The sequence below is a fragment of the Schistocerca serialis genome, chromosome 1, assembly GCF_023864345.2.
Source record: "Schistocerca serialis cubense isolate TAMUIC-IGC-003099 chromosome 1, iqSchSeri2.2, whole genome shotgun sequence".
In the NCBI taxonomy this organism is placed as follows: Eukaryota; Metazoa; Arthropoda; class Insecta; order Orthoptera; family Acrididae; genus Schistocerca; species Schistocerca serialis.
The window spans coordinates 1051852542-1051870666 of NC_064638.1; the positions used below are offsets into that span (position 1 = coordinate 1051852542).

An 18125-nucleotide genomic window follows, 5' to 3' on the forward strand; every position below is an offset into this window, starting at 1 on the left:
CACCAAGTTCATTTTTCAATAGAAACTTTAAAAGCGACCAAGTAACTGTAAAAATATAGCATTTATAATGAGTGCAAGATCCTGAGAAAATTATTGCTTCCCCTATTTTACAACCAATATCATGCCAATATGTCCACATCATCAACTGTAAAGCAAATCATCAGCGATTAAGAAATAAAATGTACCTAACTTTATACATGAAGTTCCCATGTACACCTTAAAATCACTTCTTGTAAATTTATCCGCAATCCCGTATTTTCCTTTGCCTCTCCTTTTCATGCCTTATATGAAAATGTTAGTAACTACAATATACTGAGCTTCATTTTAGCTTTTTGCAGTATAAATAAAGTAAAAATTAAAAATAGTTGCTGCTGTGCCAACCACTGCATGGAAAATACACTAACATAAATAGCTGATGCCTCAGCCAATTCACATCAAAAATGATATTTTTTGTAAACACTTGACCATCTGCAACTTCCACTTCTGTCACTTTCATTTCTGGCCAAGACTGCATACACCATAAATCTGGACAAAACTGGCGATGACAAGCAAGTGTGGTCCCCTTGTAAGAGGATTGAAAGATAGTGCAACAGCCACTGACAATCTGTTTTAGACACAACAACTTGCAGTGATTCACCTGTTAAACTAATAGCTCATAGTTTGCCTGAATGTAGTGGTCATATGTTAACAATATAATATACTGACCAGTTACATACAAATCATAGAAGAAAAGCACTATATCACAGGACCATAGAAAATAGCTGAATTGTGGTGTTTAGAGAGAAACTATGGGAAGAACATTGTGGTGAAATTTACGAAGCAGAAAATTTAACCCTTTAAAAAAAGGTCAGATTTGAACAGAAACAGGATAAGGAATGGATAATTTCTGGAACTAAAGTATCTTGTGCAAGGAAGAAAGATATCTGCCTAATTCAGAGGACAGCCTGTAGTCATGAACAGAAACTCCATTACCAACATTACTGTAAAACACTACAATCTGTAATTAAAACAAGTGAACTATGCACTAAGCTCAAAAAAAGAACTCCAAGAACACGCTAAAAATAATTTGGTACATTATTATACAAAATTAAAGAAAACTAACAATGCAAATAAAACTGAGATCCTAGAAAATAGCTCTGTCGGAAATGGTGACACTTCCAAATTCGAATATTACTTCCTTGCAGTGGAAGCAAGCACTAATAAATGATCAAATGCAGACACATCAGATTTGCTTGTGCAGACACTGCATGCACCATCAACAGACACAAGTTTCAGAGATGCAACCACTAAAGAGACTACAAAATTTAACAGGTTGTTTCTGCAGGCTATGATGATGTTTGGAGTTTGATATTAAAATCGTGTGCTGACTTGGTAGGATTAACATAAGCTATCTTTGTAATCAATTAATGCCTTGGGGCACATTTCCTGACATACTTAAATATGCTGTGTTTCACCCACCTACAAAATTGGAGATAAGGAAACCATCTCCTGTTACAGGCCTGTTAGCACTCATTCCAATTTTTCAGTGTTTGAGAAAGTAGCTTATGATAGAATACAGAGTCATTTAACTGGGCAGAGCTTGTTAACTGCCTTCCAAGTTGGCTTCTGTACAGGAAAAAGCAATACAAGACTCTCAATTAAGTTCTACCAGAGCTAAACAACAAAAAAATTACTATTGACTTATTCTGTGACCTTGCCAAAGTCCATAATTTTGTAAATCACAATATTCTACACGGTACACTATGGTGTTATGGCATCAATGGTATTCCTACTGCACGGGTGGAAGCTTACCTTCACAAGAGAAAGCAGAGAGCTTCCCTGGCAGACCATATCACAGAGTTTAAACTAATATAAAGGGGGAATATAACATATGGGATCCCACAAGGATTGGTACAGGGGTGACTATCGTTCTTAACCTGCATAAAAGATCTTCCAATGACTTCTTCAAAAAATTTTGTATGCTGATGATACTAACAAAGGGTCTGTCAACCTTACCAGGCACAGCTCATACGATAGCTGAACAGATCTATAGATGGTTTACAGCTAACAGTTTAAGCCTTAATGTCACAAAATGTGATTTTAAATAAACATTCATGACCTGCTAGAACCAGAAGTCAACATTAACGGACTTACTCAAAATGAAACACCAAATGTAAAATTTTGGTTGTGACAAAAAGTAGTATAATTCTCTGATGAAACTGATTTCATTATGGACTATGTCAGAAAAACAAAACTGTCCACAGCAACAGGTTAAGGTGGTGAAAAGTCTTTATGAGTGGACAAAAATGGCAATGTATTTAAGAATAGAGAAGTCTGGATAAATAACAATGAACAAGAGAGCTAGAAAAGGCATCTCTGTGCACCTAACTTTTTAAACATTTACATAAATGATATCATTGAACTAGTAAACAAAACATTGACACATGTATAAACGTAATTGCAGAAAATTTTTAAATATTTAACTGCATTCTGAAAATGTTATAACTAGAAACTGAAAACAAACTGCAATGTTTCACACAGCACCTTTATCAGGTCACTGAAATATGTGGACTGAAAATACCCAACGGAGAGTGAAAATAAGCTAATAAAAACCAAAGTAGTCATTGGAACATAAAGGTAGAACTTTTTTTTAACTTACTTATGACTGTGAACTTAATAATAATAAAGACAGAGTCATAAGAAGAAACTCACAAACTTATAAGTAGTATCTGAAACCATGTGTAACACTTTAAAAAATAAAAGTAGACCAGGTACTTTTGAAATACCATGACATCTCTCAAATGCCTGTATGGCTGAGAAAGCTGGGTACCGACGCATAAAATAATGACAAAAATACAAAACTATGAAAGGAGAATCCTAAGAAGAATTATAGGATATATAAGAGAGGCCAGGATTAGGAACAAAAATATACCATAAAATCGGAACTAAAAGCACAAGTAATCTACACCAGATGCAGGTGGGTGCATCATGTTGAGAGGACGGAAGATACTAAGCTTCCTGTAGCAACTATGTGCTATGCGCCTAGAGGGAAAAGGGGGTAGAAAAGGACAGAAGACAGAAAACACCATAAAAATGGGACAGGTGGTAACCTAAATCTCGAAGTGAAGAAGAGGAAGAAGCAGATTTATACAAGCATCTATAAAGTACACTCCAATCAACATCACCTTATTGCCATCTGACACATCTGGAAAAAAAAAAAAAAAAAAAAGCTACTACCATGAACAAACAATAGGCCTACCTAATTCCAGGAATTCTGCCACAGTTTGCACGTACAACCCCTTCTTCAACAAGAGACTGAGCTACACCAACCCATTTCCAAATAGAGTTCAGCATTTCATCCTCAGCTAATCTTCCATTCTGAGATATATCAGGCTGAAACACAAAAGCAATGCCTTCAAAACGAAATAAAAAGTTGAGTGATGAGGTGTAACAAACTAATAAAATTATTAAAAAATATTAAATACTTATTAACATTGTACATTTATAAGGTCATAAAGCACTATCCACCAAACAGAAGAGGCATTGAACAATAGACAGGCACTTAGAAAAGAATAACAAAATGCCCATCATCCTTCCTTCTACAGAGCACTCCCTACCTCCCTACCTCCCTACCTCTCTCCCCCCCCCCCCCTCCCTCCTCCCCCCCCCCCCTCTCTCTCTCTCTCTCTCTCTCTCTCTCTCTCTCTCTCTCTGTGTGTGTGTGTGTGTGTGTGTGTGTGTGTGTGTGTGTGTGTGTGTGTGTGTGTGTCAAATGCCTTATGTCATTGAAAACATCACATTTCATCCAGAGGGACTCGGAAAATTTTAACAGTTAAGTATTAGCACAATTGGTGCAGCCTAAAGGTTCAAACACATGAATAATCTGGGCTTTCTTGTCCAATTGTAGCTCATTCAGTACAATTTAATATATGTGATTCTTCCTATCTTTGTAAATAGTTTCACAGAGGGACTCTCAGAAGGTATCTGAAACTCATTTATGAAGTAACACATACATTTACATCTATAAGGAGGCATCAAAAAACTTCCGTTTGAAAACTTTCTAGTCCAGAATCAGTACGCCAATCATGCAAAATCACTGTAAGCAGTTTTGCAATCATCCCACTGATGCGCCAAGTTGAAGATACTGTTTAATTTTGGCAAAGCACTGTGTCCTGCTCTGTGAAGAAATCCATAACTGCCTGCTCTATGTCTCCATCTGACAGAATCGTTGACCCTCCAAGAGCTTTCTTAAGAGAACCGAAGGCATGACAATTATACGGGAAAAGATCAGGGTTACAGGGCAGATGCTCAAGTGTCTCCCACTTGAGGGTGGGCTGCCACATCGACCGACATCATGTGTCGAATCGCAACCAGCATGGAACTTGGCACACTATTTCACAATGATAGTTTGTGTCAGACATGCTGCCTCATAAACATTCTTCTTGTTTGGATGCATTTGGTAATAACCTCACCAAAGTTAATGTTTCTACATTTGCTGCACACACGTCAGAAAGACATGAATGCCACACTAATCCATTGCCTACATGTTGGTGCTTATATACCTGCACTGGAGTGACACTACATGAATATACACTGCAGTAATGCCCTCCAATGGAAACTCTTTGATTGGCACTTTATATATAAATACCCCACAAGCCGCTGCACAGTGCACAGCAGAGGGCACATCATACCAATATTATAATTTTTCTTTCCTATTCAATTCACATACTGAGTGAGAGAAAAGGATTGTCTAAATACCTATGTATGTACCCAAATCTCTCTTATCCTTTTCTCATGATCCCTATGTAAGATATACTTCGGTGGTTTCACAGTGGTCATTCAGTTATCTCCAAATAAAAGCTTTCTAAATAAATCCAACAGGATTTCACGAGAAATACATTCACTTTCTTCTGAGGTTTTCCATTTACATTCTCAAATCATCTGTTGAGCTTCCCTGTTACAGATAACAATTCACATTTATTACAAGCTGGATTACTTAGGACTGCATGGAGAGTACATTTCATCTACACGAAAACAATCTGCAGATATTTTACAAAACCATTAATAAATCCCTTGTAATAATGTGTTCACTGATGTCTCTTGACATTTCCTACTCCAATACCTCTTATGCAGTCCATATGGAGTTGGAAGCTCCACACCTTACTTGTTGCAACATAAAGGCATCTGCTGGTGAACTACAACCACCACATGCCACCAAGGAGTAGTTCAAACAAATAATACAACACAAATGAATATTTCGACAAACACATAATATCATATGTAGAAGGTGTTTTGGTAAGTCTGGTAAAAAAGCAAGAAAAAATGTTTCATAAACAGCTCATCCTACAACTTGATATAGTCTCCTTTGAGGGATATAAACTTGGTGCAGCGATACACCAACATTTTCATTTCATCGGCAAAATAGGTTCTAGGTTCTGTCAAATTCTGCAAAATACTCATTGACAGTAACTATCACTTGCTCACTTGCTCACTTGATGAAATTTATTCTCACTAAGACAAAGTTTCAAGTTTGGGAACAGGAAGAAGTCACTGGGAACTGAATCTGGTGAAGAGGGTGGATGAGAAACCAGTTCAAATCTCAATTCAAGCATGAAGTTAGGGAAGAGGAAGAGGTCATCTGGAGCTAAGTCTGGTGAAAAGGGTGGATAAGAAACCAATTCGAAGCTCAATTCATGTGCTTTCACCATTGTTCTCCCTGATGTGCGGGATGGTGCATTATCCTGGTGAAAAAGAAGTTTGTTGTGTACTATCCTTGGTCTCTTTTCTTTCAGCCACTGCAAGTTTCAAACAATCCAACAATGAAGCATAATAGGGTCTCATTATAGTTCTGCCTTTTTCCAAGTGATCAATGAGGATTATTTCTTGGGAATCCCAAAATGCAGTGGTCATCACCTTATTAGCTAACAAAATGGTCTTTGCCTTTCTCAACGCACTTTGAACAGGCCTTGTCCATTGCTGTGAGTACCTTTCTGACTCTGGTGTGTAATGATGGATCCAGATTTCATCAACAGTCAAAATTCGGTGCAAATAGTCTTGCAGGTTGTGATTAAACTCCGCCGGGTACTGTGTTGGAATGTTGTGCCAGATGCAGTTTTGGTCAACTGTGTGCAATTGCAGCACCTACCTCACACAGAGCTACTCATAGCCATTTCCCTGTGCAGGATGTTACGCACTCTCTCATCTAAGATGCCTACAATTTCAGTAATCATTCGAGTCAATTATTTAGTGGCCTTATGTTACCATATCATGGCTTTTGTCAATGGTTTCTTTTGTGATGCACTCAATTGGATGGCTGGAATGCGCTTCATCTTCAGTGCTTGTCCAACCACATTTAAATTCATTAATCCAGAAGTAAATGGTTGTCAATGATGGTGTAGAGTCCATGTGAACTTCATCCACTTCTGTTCGGAATTGTGCAGCAGACCAACCCTTCAAATTAAAATGTTTAATATCAGCATAAAACACTGTTTCCCCCCATTTCAACTGCAGTCAACACACTGACCAATTCAGGCAGCTGTCGACAATGAACAGTACACTGTACATTGATGTAATTCTTTATATGAGACCTTGGAACGACCAAGCTTACCAACCACGAATGTGCAACAAAAGTGATCCATTCTTTCATGGAAATTTAGCACTTATCAAACAACCCTTGTAGATATACACGTCTGTGCATTATTTAGAAAGCACAATCATTAACATAAAGTCAACTACCAACGCATTTACTTATTTATAGACAGTGAGGTTACAGAAAACTTCACTCCTCTGAAAAGGAAAACAACACGAATTTAATTCCGAAAAAATTCTGTGCCACCACAGAAGTCGACCCACATGAATGAGTAAGCATGTTACAATTTTTTGAGAAATCTACTTCACACATTAAACATTACAACAAGGATCAATTTTCCTTCACACGATTTATGTCTGTCTTTCATTTTCATTGATTATTTATTTACTTGTAACATTCCTACCATTGTGCTTTGCTTCTTAAAACCTATTAGTTTGAGTTACTTCAAATGATCATATACTTCATTGTATTCATCATCATCATCATCATCATTATTATTATTATTATTATTATTATTATTATTATTATTATTATTATCATCATCATCATCACCAACATCATCATTTTTCCAAAGTCAAATGGTCATAGTTTCTTGATCTTCTGTTGAGCAGGTGTCACATCATCCCTCTTACATATGCTACTACATCAATCATTCAGTTTAAAAATGAAATACAGAAAAATTTTAAGTTACTTTCTGGTGCCAAACATTAGAATAACTCATCTGCGAGCTACTTGGGCAATGCTACAACTCAGGCAGACTTGTGATAATAGGTATGCACACAAAGTGTTCACTCCATTGACTACTGAATGTGGAAAGGAGGAGAACTGAATGGTATCCCATGTGGAGAGCTACGAAAAGTGAAGTGAGATCAGGAATGTTAAAACTTACGGAAGAAAAAAAAGACACCAAAGACATATATCCTTCCAACCCTCCCTTCAGGATCCCTCGCTTCAAGGTAGTTCACGGGTGGACCGGACGATACAGATCTTCATCAATTCTACAGAATGGACACCACTAGCATCAGCCCCACACATCCCAAAAATTGATTCTAACACCCTACTATGACAAGCCTATGGAGAGAGTAATAATTAAAATAGTAGCTTCCACATGATATCTGGAATAAACTATAAACAGAATTGATTTATCAGTTATACGAGGCATATGCCAAAACTAAGGTCCACTTAGCCAAGAAAAAAAGGTCACGAGAAAAGGTTTTTATTGACAGTAATATTTCACTACATATCTACTTTACTTTTCCACATAATCGTCATCCACATCTAGACATTTTCTGTAATGCTGCACCAGCTTCTTTAACCATTCTGCATAGAAGTCTGCCACCTGAGAATTGAATCATTTGTAGTGCCAGTCTTGAGTTTATCGTTGTTTTGAAATTGATGTCCACCAAGCAACTTTTTCAAATGCAAGAATAGGAAAATGGTCACCTGATTCAAGGTCAGGACTGTATGGAGGGTGCTCAAAAAGTTCCCCCTGAAAATCTTGAATCTTCTCCTTAGTTTTGGCAGCAGTGTGGGGGGGGGGGGGGGGGGGGGTGCATTGTCATGACGGAGGATTATGCTAGATGACAGTTCTGCACGGCATCAATTTTGGACCACACATCACAGTTTGGGTACCATTTCACACTACACGTTAGCTATAACTGTTGATCCATGGTCCATGAAATCAATGAAAAGGGCTCCCTTTTTGTCCCAAAAGATGGTAGCCATCACTTTCTGATTCAAAAACAGAGATTTCTTAAACTTTTTTGGTTTGGGTGAACTTGAATGGCATCACTGCATCAACTGTTGTTTTGATTCTGCATTGGTGTACGAAATCCATGACTCATCATCCATAACAATGTAGTAAAACAAATAATACCTATCTAGTCCATAGTGCTCTATGCATTCACTGCTCTTTGTGCTGATAAATGGGCATGTTTGGATTCCATCTCAAACACAGTTTGCAAAATCCAAGATGTTCTGTGGTAATCCTGTAAACTGATCTTCAAGCAATATTTTGGAATTCATTAGCCAGAACACTAATCATCAATTGCTGATCACTTTCAAGTTTTTGGTTCACTTCACCAATTATGTTGTCGCCCCAATACTGGGCTTGCCACACCATTGTTCAGCATGAACATTTGTGCAGCCACTTTGAAATTCACAACACCATCTCCGAACTTGCTTGTCACTCATTATTTCAGGTCCATACCCTGGGTATACCTCACAATGGATTTCAAAATCTGAAGATCCTTTCACGAGCAAAAACCAAATCATGCCGCACACTTCAGAACTTGTGGGATAAATGACTGTCTTGGATATTGCGACCTGCTTTCACTGACTGGCAAATAACTACTGAATCAAACCAACACTGCAATAGTTTCCTAAAGAGTCGGTAAACAACACTACATGCATGGAACTTCATTCAGTCCTACCATCAGTTAAATATTGATCACCGGACCTTGGTTTTGGTATACACCTCATACCTACAGCCTGATCCTAAATCATTCAGTTAAGGCAGGGTAAGAGATGAGATGGAGTACATACACTAATTAAGACAATCTCACTTAAAAATTATATAAATCCAAATGTATTGTTCAGAAAATTCAAAATAGTACAAATTCCTTTTCTACAAAATCCTTACTAATTATTACTAGCATCCAGCAGAAAATCATACAAACCCTCACCAGATTTTGAATTTAATAAATTAAATCTACAAAACTCCTTGTACTATACACTAAATTACCTTCCATAAAAATCTTCATCTGTAATGTCACCTTGAAATGACACAATCATTAATTTATAATATTATTCTTAATCTATAAACTAGTTTGGGGACTGACACCACTATCTGAACTATAGCATGTTTCTCATAGTGGAAGACTTTTAGAGGATGTTCTGTTTCCCTCAGCATTTCAACTACTAACATTACCTTTCTGATTGACTCTTCTACCTGAGCTAATGTCAAACAGAAAATTTGTACCCCCATGTAGCAGCATAAAAATATTCACCACCAAGCTACTACTCTTCACAAGTCTTCACATTTTAAAATCTATTTTCACCTTAACAGATGCTGCCCTCTACCTAAGGTCAAAAAGTCCTCAGAAAACACTTCCATTTCACTTGCAGCAAGTTAGCATCAACATTCTTTACACTGTGATTACCCAGTCAGCTTTTCACTTTTTATAGCAATCCCCGACAGCTAAATAAAAATATTTAGTTAACTATGTAAAAATCTCATAATATCCTCTTGAATCATCATCAATGCCAAATTTTTGCTCCTAAGTGATCAACCATAGTTTGAAGATCCTGGAGATACTTCAGTATAAAAAGCTGAGAATAGTACACTGGTTACCTGGTAAACCTTTCTCATTGTAACACTCTATAATATGTTTTACCAGTATTTCCACATCATACTGAGTAATATCTGTTGTCAGTACTGGTGTGCCACGTCATGTAATAATTCCCACCACTATGTATGTGGGAATGATTGGCATTCTCCCCAGCCACAAGGTAGTGGAGCTATGTGATGTGGGGTCTACGTAGTCCACAGACACAAAATTACAAGAGCATCTGGTATTATTAAACAAAAAATATTATATACACCTGTAGCAACTACTCTCTCTTTATCACACCTACTACACATTCTCTCTCTTTGCTGCACAATAGTAAATACAATCTTAAAGTAGTAACTTTTTTCATGTGAGCAGATACTTTTTGTGTCCAAAACATAAATCCTCTAACAGCTGAAGCCACACTCACATCTTTTGTAAGCAATGTATTTTAATCTGCCCCCCCCCCCTTTTTTTTTTTTTTTTTTAATAAATTGAAATATTTAAGTTCCATATTATTTAAATACAAAGTAGTCTATATGAGTACAAAGTAAAAGAATGTCATGTAGTAGATTGTTTCAGTCTACATAAGCTACTGCGTGACTTGTTAGCTGACTTCTTTTTCTCGCTTGCTGCACGTGTTGCTCACTCTTGTTGCTAATATATGGTTATCGATTTGATTTCTGGTATTTTAATTGAGACTGCAGTAAAAGTTTTATTTATCTACGCTGTGTACTGAAAGTACAACAAAGTTTATTTTAAACAGTGTATGTTCTTTAATCAAAGATATCCCTGCATGAAGTTTGCCCCAATTTCATCCTACAAAATAATTACTACTCAAAGTTGAAACTATGAAGAGAGAAATATTAACTACCTGTTTATTAAATGAGAATTCATTAAGAAGTGACTTTCAACTAAACAGGCTGTGAGAGTGTAAAAAGTTTTTTTATAAGAAGTTTTTGGTGTGAACAGTCTTCTACAAACCACGAAGATATTACTTAACAGTGACAGTCGTACGTTAACTTTACAGTTTAATACAATGTAGATAATACAGTCTCTGGTGAAATTTTATGTGAGCTAGCTGGAACTTTTCTGATAATTAATTACATCATATCTCTGGGTGTGCATACTAGTAAAGACTACAAAGTTTAACACAAAAAATTATTTCAATGAATATTAATGCAGGCCATTTTAAATAAACAGTGCAGTCCATTATATGGCGCGTGAATAAACAGAGCATTAGTAAAGCATCACATGCAGTGCATATTAAAAACTATTAAAACAACATGTAACAATGAACTGTGTTGCCTGGGGCCAGATCCTATATCTTGTCAATGTCTAAATAAGACCAGAGTAAATATTTACAAAATAGCGTCATCGTTACAAAGTAAAAAAATAACATCTTTTCTATCAAAGCAATGCATCAAGATCGCTGCTCCTGGCAACACTACTACAGCAAAAAGAACCACGAAAATCTCAAGAAATAAACTACAAGACTTACTACCTAGTACAACTAGACAAGACAAGAAGGAACCACTTCACTGCTTACTTATCTCATGTCTGACACAATTGATACTGAAGTAAGTATTAATATTTGAACAATGTACACTGGGTCTGTTGTCCTTAAAGCTACATGATGAGGCTCCAACCATGAGTTTTACAGCAGCAACATCTCATTAACAGCAGCAGGCAGTAAATTTTCAGTAGCAACTTCTCAATACCAACTGAAGTCAGTATTTCAACATTAGCAACTTTAAGTATTAAAAGATAGCAGCTTTTCTGTAGTAACAGGAGGTAGTAAGTTCTCAATAGTAACTGATGATGATAAAATCTCAGTACTTAAAGGGGCTGGTAAATTCTCAGTAGTAACAGAAGGGATTAAGTCCTCACCAATAACTGAACATAGCAATTTGTCAATAGCAACTGAATCTAATAACTTAACAGTATTAAGATAATGGTTTCACCTATCAAAGTGTCATTATGAGCAGTTTCACCACTATCACAGGAAATCACACTAGCATGTAAATCTATAAATACTTTCAGTTTCTACTGTTTGTTCTCCATTTACTAGAAAAGAATGAACTGGACTAATATTATCTGCATATTTAACATCATTTTCTACCTTTTCTTCCACTAAATCTAAATTATCATCAGAATCATAGACCTCTTGAAATGCCCAATTCTAATCTCCTTTCCAATTTGTCCATTCTTTGATGTAACTGAAAATTTGTCTCAATGTGTTATCTATTTGGGAAAACTAGTCACCTATTGGAGGAAATATGTTATCTATTCACAAAAATCTTTTATATAATTCAGAAAACTTTTCATCTATTTCAGTAATTTTTTCATTCACTTCTGTTGGTTGATTTAAAATGAACAACTCTTTCCAAAGAGCCATTTTGTTAAGTTCTAAACAATTTTAATTCAAAAAGTGACAGGATTGGTATTGTGAATTAACTACAATAGCACTAATAGTACTTTTCGTATAGCATCCAATGATTAACTAAATTTCCTGAGCAAGGTTTTGGTTATAAATCATCTTTATAACTTCATATTCATCTAACCAGTTCAGCAAATTGACTGACAAGATCAATTGCAATTAAGAAACCACTGCACAGTAAATTGTTTCTTAAATGAACTGAACATCCTAAGAGTTTTGATAGAGGAAACTCAAAGTTGGTACACGAAGCGTTGACAGTGCCTGTCCAATGTCTGCAGTTGTTGTCCACCCCTAGGTACTGTTGCTGGTTGTCATCTGCATGACCCATAGCTCACAGATGCTGTGTGTTGATTGCTGACCACGCCACCTGTACATATCGTGTAAAATCCGCTGATTGCAAAATTCATGCTGGCAATCACTGTTACATTGATAGAGCACACCTACTGTGTAGAATGTCATTGCCTTCTTGAACTAATCTTCTTGCAGACTGAGCTTACTTCCAATAAAATTTTATAGTATGTGAATCTTCTTCATCTGTTTACAATAACATTATAGAAAAGGTAGATTGCTACTAAACGTAGAGGAGATGAGAAAACACACACACACACACACACACACACACACTCTCTCTCTCTCTCTCTCTCTCTCTCTCTTTCTCTCTCTCTCTCTCTCTCCCTCCCTCCACTGTCTCTGCACAGATGCTCGCAGTGCGGCCCCAGTAGCCAGAGACAGTGGTCATGTGTACATGTGTTTTCTACTTTAGAAGGAAGCCTTTGGCTGAAAGCTTAAATGTATAGCTGTTTTTTTTGTGGCAGTCTGTGACTAAACATCTCCTCTGTATGGTGAGTAACAATCTCTCCTTTTCATAACATTACCTTTATTCCATCCTGGAATTTCTTACATTTGTTTATCTACAAGCAACCTTTGATTTACTTTCACTGAAGGACAATTTAAATTTAAATTTATTTCTATGTATGAAAACTCTCCTTTTTACTTTCTGTTAGTTGCCAAATGTTGTTAGATGATGTGTAACAGTGCATTTTTCTTCATCTTGATTTTTTTCACAATGGGCTGCTTATTAACGTTATCAAGAAAAACTTAAAATGGTTCAAATGGCTCTGAGCACTATGGGACTTAACTTCTGAGGTCATCACTCCCCTAGAACTTAGAACTACTTAAACCTAACTAACCTAACGACATCACACACATCCATGCCCGGGGCAGGATTCGAACCTGCGACCGTAGTGGTCGCGCAGTTCCAGAATTTAGCGCCTAGAACCGCTCGGCCACCCCGGCCAGCAAGAAAAACTTACTTTCAATTCTTATTTGCAATTAATAATCAATATTATAAAATTGTACCCAGTTCACATATGTAGCACTTAATACCATTTTGATGCATTAAATAAACAATTATTATCATTTTCAGTAAACATCACCTCTTCTGTACAGTAGTGTAAATATTACGCAGATTTAATTCACATCACTTAACCGCTGTACTTATAGATCACATCAAAATAATGTCTTAAATCACTTCAGCAATGAAATATAAAACCCAATCTCCATTTCTATTTAGTATTCAAATCATTTTGTTACTTTTATTTCAAGTAGTTGCCTAGCCTTGTTAACTGTATGACAGTGCTCACATAGGTGATGATGTCGTGTGCAACCATTACTTCATAACACAAATTTAACATGAAAGCAGTGAAAATTCTTCAATCTCGTGTAACAAAAATCATAAATGTAGTATTCTTCAATAAATTGTTTCTTCTCTTTTAAATGCCTAATTCTTCTCAACATGTCTCGTCTACTCTGTTACTCTTCGAATCAAAATTCTTCATGGCAGATTCATATTTCACACACAGGAGAAGATACGTGGGTGCCTACCATGAAAATACTGGCATAGGTTTCCTTCTAAATATATCACTTATTAATTCTTCTCCAATCTCTAGTCCTGAAATGAACGTCCACTATTACAGATAACAATTCACATTTATTACTAGATGGATACATAGGTCTGAAATGAGTATAGATTTCATTCACACTAAAACAATCTACAAATATTTTACAAAAGAATTCATACATCCATTGTCGAATAACATCCTCATTGATGACTCCTGACATTGCCAACTCCAACATTCCCCTAAGCAGTCCACAAAGTGTTGGAAGCTCCATGCAGTACTACCTGTGACGTAAAGGTATCTGTTGGCGAACTTCAACCGCCAAAGAATACCTCACGCAAATAATACAAACAAATATTTACAGCAACACATAATATCATATGTAAAAATATCCACCTGCCTATTATTTAGAAAGTGCAACCTCCCACATAAAATTAACTACCACCATGTTTATTCATTTACAGATGAAGAGGGTACAGAAAACTTCACACCTTTGGCTTTTAAGGGAAAAATCCCAAGTTTAATTTTGCAAAAATTCTGTATCGTCACAGTCTGTTGTCATATCTACCTGATAAGCCCTCCATACACTGGAACAATATTCTAGAAACTAGTATCTTGTATGCAATTTTCTTTACAACCCTTCCCATAAATCTTCCAACAAATCTAAAGCTTCCTTAACACTGATTTTACCTGATCCTCACTTCCAGATCTCTTCTCAATATTGCCCCTAAATAGTTAAATGATGTGATGTGCTCAAATTATTCATCTACATCTACATCCATACTCAGCAAGCCACCTGATGGTGTGTGGCGGAGGGTACCTTGAGTACCTCTATCGGTTCTCACTTCTATTCCAGTCTCGTATCGTTCGTGGAAAGAAAGATTGTCAGTATGTCTCTGTGTGGGCTCTAATCTCTCTGATTTTATCCTCATGGTCTCTTTGCAAGATATACGTAGGAGGGAGCAATATACTGCTTGACTCTTCAGTGAAGGTATGTTCTCGAAACTTCAACAAAAGCCCGTACCGAGCTACTGAGCGTCTCGCCTGCAGAGTCTTCCACTGGAGTTTATCTATCATCTCCGTAACGCTTTTGCGATTACTAAATGATCCTGTAACGAAACGTGCTTCTCTCTGTTGGATCTTCTCTATCTCTTCTATCAACAATATTTGGTACAGATCCCACACTGCTGAGCAGTATTCAAGCAGCGGGCGAACAAGCGTACTGTAACCTACTTCCTTTGTTTTCGGATTGCATTTCCTTAGGATTCTTCCAATGAATCTCAGTCTGGCATCTGCTTTACCGACGATCAGCTTTATATGATCATTCCATTTTAAATCACTCCTAATGCGTACTCCCAGATAATTTATGGCTTTAACTGGGCCCAGTTGCTGACCTACTATATTGTAGCTAAATGATAAGGGATCTTTCTTTCTATGTATTCGCAGCACATTACACTTGTCTGCATTGAGATTCAATTGCCATTCCCTGCACCATGCGTCAATTCGCTGCAGATCCTCCTGCATTTCAGTACAATTTTCCATTGTTACAACCTCTCGATATACCGCAGCACCATCCGCAAAAAGCCTCAGTGAACTTCCGATGTCATCCACAAGGTCATTTATGTATATTGTGAATAGCAATGGTCCTACAACACTCCCCTGCGGCACACCTGAAATCACTCTTACTTCGGAAGACTTCTCTCCATTGAGAATGACGTGCTGCATTCTGTTATCTAGGAACTCTTCAATCCAATCACACAATTGGTCTGATAGTCCATGTGCTCTTACTTTGTTGATTAAACGACTGTGGGGAACTGTCTCGAACGGCTTGCGGAAGTCAAGAAACACGGCATCTACCTGTGAACCAGTGTCTATGGCCCTCTGAGTCTCGTGGACGAATAGCGTGAGCTGGGTTTCACACGACCGTCTTTTTCGAAACCCATGCTGATTCCTACAGAGTAGATTTCTAGTCTCCAGAAAAGTCATTATACTCAAACATAATACGTGTTCCAAAATTCTACAACTGATCGACGTTAGAGATATAGGTCTATAGTTCTGCACATCTGTTCGACGTCCCTTCTTGAAAACTGGACTGACCTGTGCCCTTTTCCAATCCTTTGGAACGCTACACTCTTCTATAGAACTACGGTACACCGCTGCAAGAAGGGGGGCAAGTTCCTTCGCGTACTCTGTGTAAAATCGAACTGGTATCCCATCAGGTCCAGCGGCCTTTCCTCTTTTGAGTGATTTTAATTGTTTCTCTATCCCTCTGTCGTCTATTTCGATATCTACCATTTTGTCACGTGTGCGACAATCTAGAGAAAGAACTACAGTGCAGTCTTCCTCTGTGAAACAGCTTTGGAAAAAGACATTTAGTATTTTGGCCTTTAGTCTGTCATCCGCCGTTTCAGTACCATTTTGGTCACAGAGTGTCTGGACATTTTGTTTTGATCCACCTACCGCTTTGACATAAGACCAAAATTTCTTAGGATTTTCTGCCAAGTCAGTACATAGAACTTTACTTTCGAATTCATTGAACGCCTCTCGCATAGCCCTCCTCACACTACATTTCGCTTCCCATAATTTTTGTTTGTCTGCAAGGCTTTGGCTATGTTTATGTTTGCTGTGAAGTTCCCTTTGCTTCCATAGCAGTTTTCTAACTCGGTTGTTGTACCAAGGAGGCTCTTTTCCATCTCTTACGATCTTGCTTGGCACATACTCATCCAACGCATATTGTACGATGGTTTTGAACTTTGTCCACTGATCCTCAACACTATCTGTACTTGAGACAAAACTTTTGTGTTGAGCCGTCAGGTACTCTGAAATCTGCTTTTTGTCACTTTTGCTAAACAGAAAAATCTTCCTACCTTTTTTAATATTTCTATTTACGGCTGAAATCATCGATGCAGTAACCGCTTTATGATTGCTGATTCCCTGTTCTGCATTAACTGTTTCAAATAGTCCCTGTCTGTTTGTCACCAGAAGGTCTAATATGTTATCGCCACGAGTCAGTTCTCTGTTTAACTGCTCAAGGTAGTTTTTGGATAAAGCACTTCACTGGATTCTTTGTCCCTGCCACCCGTTATGAACCTTTGAGTCTCCCAGCCTATATCCAGCAATTTAAAATCTCCACCCAGAACTATTACATGGTGGGGAAATCTACTCGAAATATTTTCCAAATTATCCTTCAGATGCTCAGCCACGGCAGCTGCTGAGCCAGGGGGCCTATAGAGACATCCAATTACCACGTCTGAGCCTGCTTTAACCGTGACCTTCACCCAAATTATTTCACATTTCGGATCTCCGTCAATTTCCTTCGATACTATTGCACTTCTTATCACTATAAACACGCCTCCCCCTTCACTGTCCAGCCTGTCTCTGCGGTATACATTCCAATCTGAGTTTACGATTTCATTACCGTTTACGTCTGGTTTCAGCCAACTTGCTGTCCCTAGTACTATGTGGGCATTGTGACTGTTTATTAATGAGAACAGTTCTGGGACCTTTCTATAGATGCTCCTGCAGTTTACTATTAGCACATTAATATTGTTATTCCCTGTTGCATTTTGCCTACTCCTACCTTGCCGCGTCTCAGGAGGCATCTTGTCGGGCCTAGGGAGGGAATTCTCTAACCTAAAAAACCCACATGTGCGCTCCACATGTACTCCGCTACCCTTGTAGCCACTTCCTGCGTGTAGTGTACGCCTGACCTATTCAGGGGGACCCTACATTTCTCCACCCGATAGCGGAGGTCGAGAAATTTACACCCCAGATCTCCGCAGAATCGTCTGAGCCTCTGGTTTAAGCCTTCTACTTGGCTCCAAACCAGAGGACAGCGATCGGTTCTGGGAACGATACTACAAATAGTTAGCTCAGATTCCACCCCGCGA

The 18125-nt window shown here is 37.7% G+C and overlaps 1 protein-coding gene across 2 annotated transcripts in view; it reads right to left on the reverse strand.

Moving 5' to 3' along the window:
- LOC126415193 (GATOR complex protein MIOS) overlaps window positions 1-18125 on the reverse strand; it is a 212146-nt gene that overhangs the window by 141288 nt on the left and 52733 nt on the right. For both annotated transcript variants that reach the window (XM_050083411.1, XM_050083412.1), the window contains one exon: window positions 3239-3372. In XM_050083411.1, coding sequence (XP_049939368.1) covers window positions 3239-3372 — 134 coding nt within the window. The remainder of the gene's footprint in view (window positions 1-3238; window positions 3373-18125) is intronic.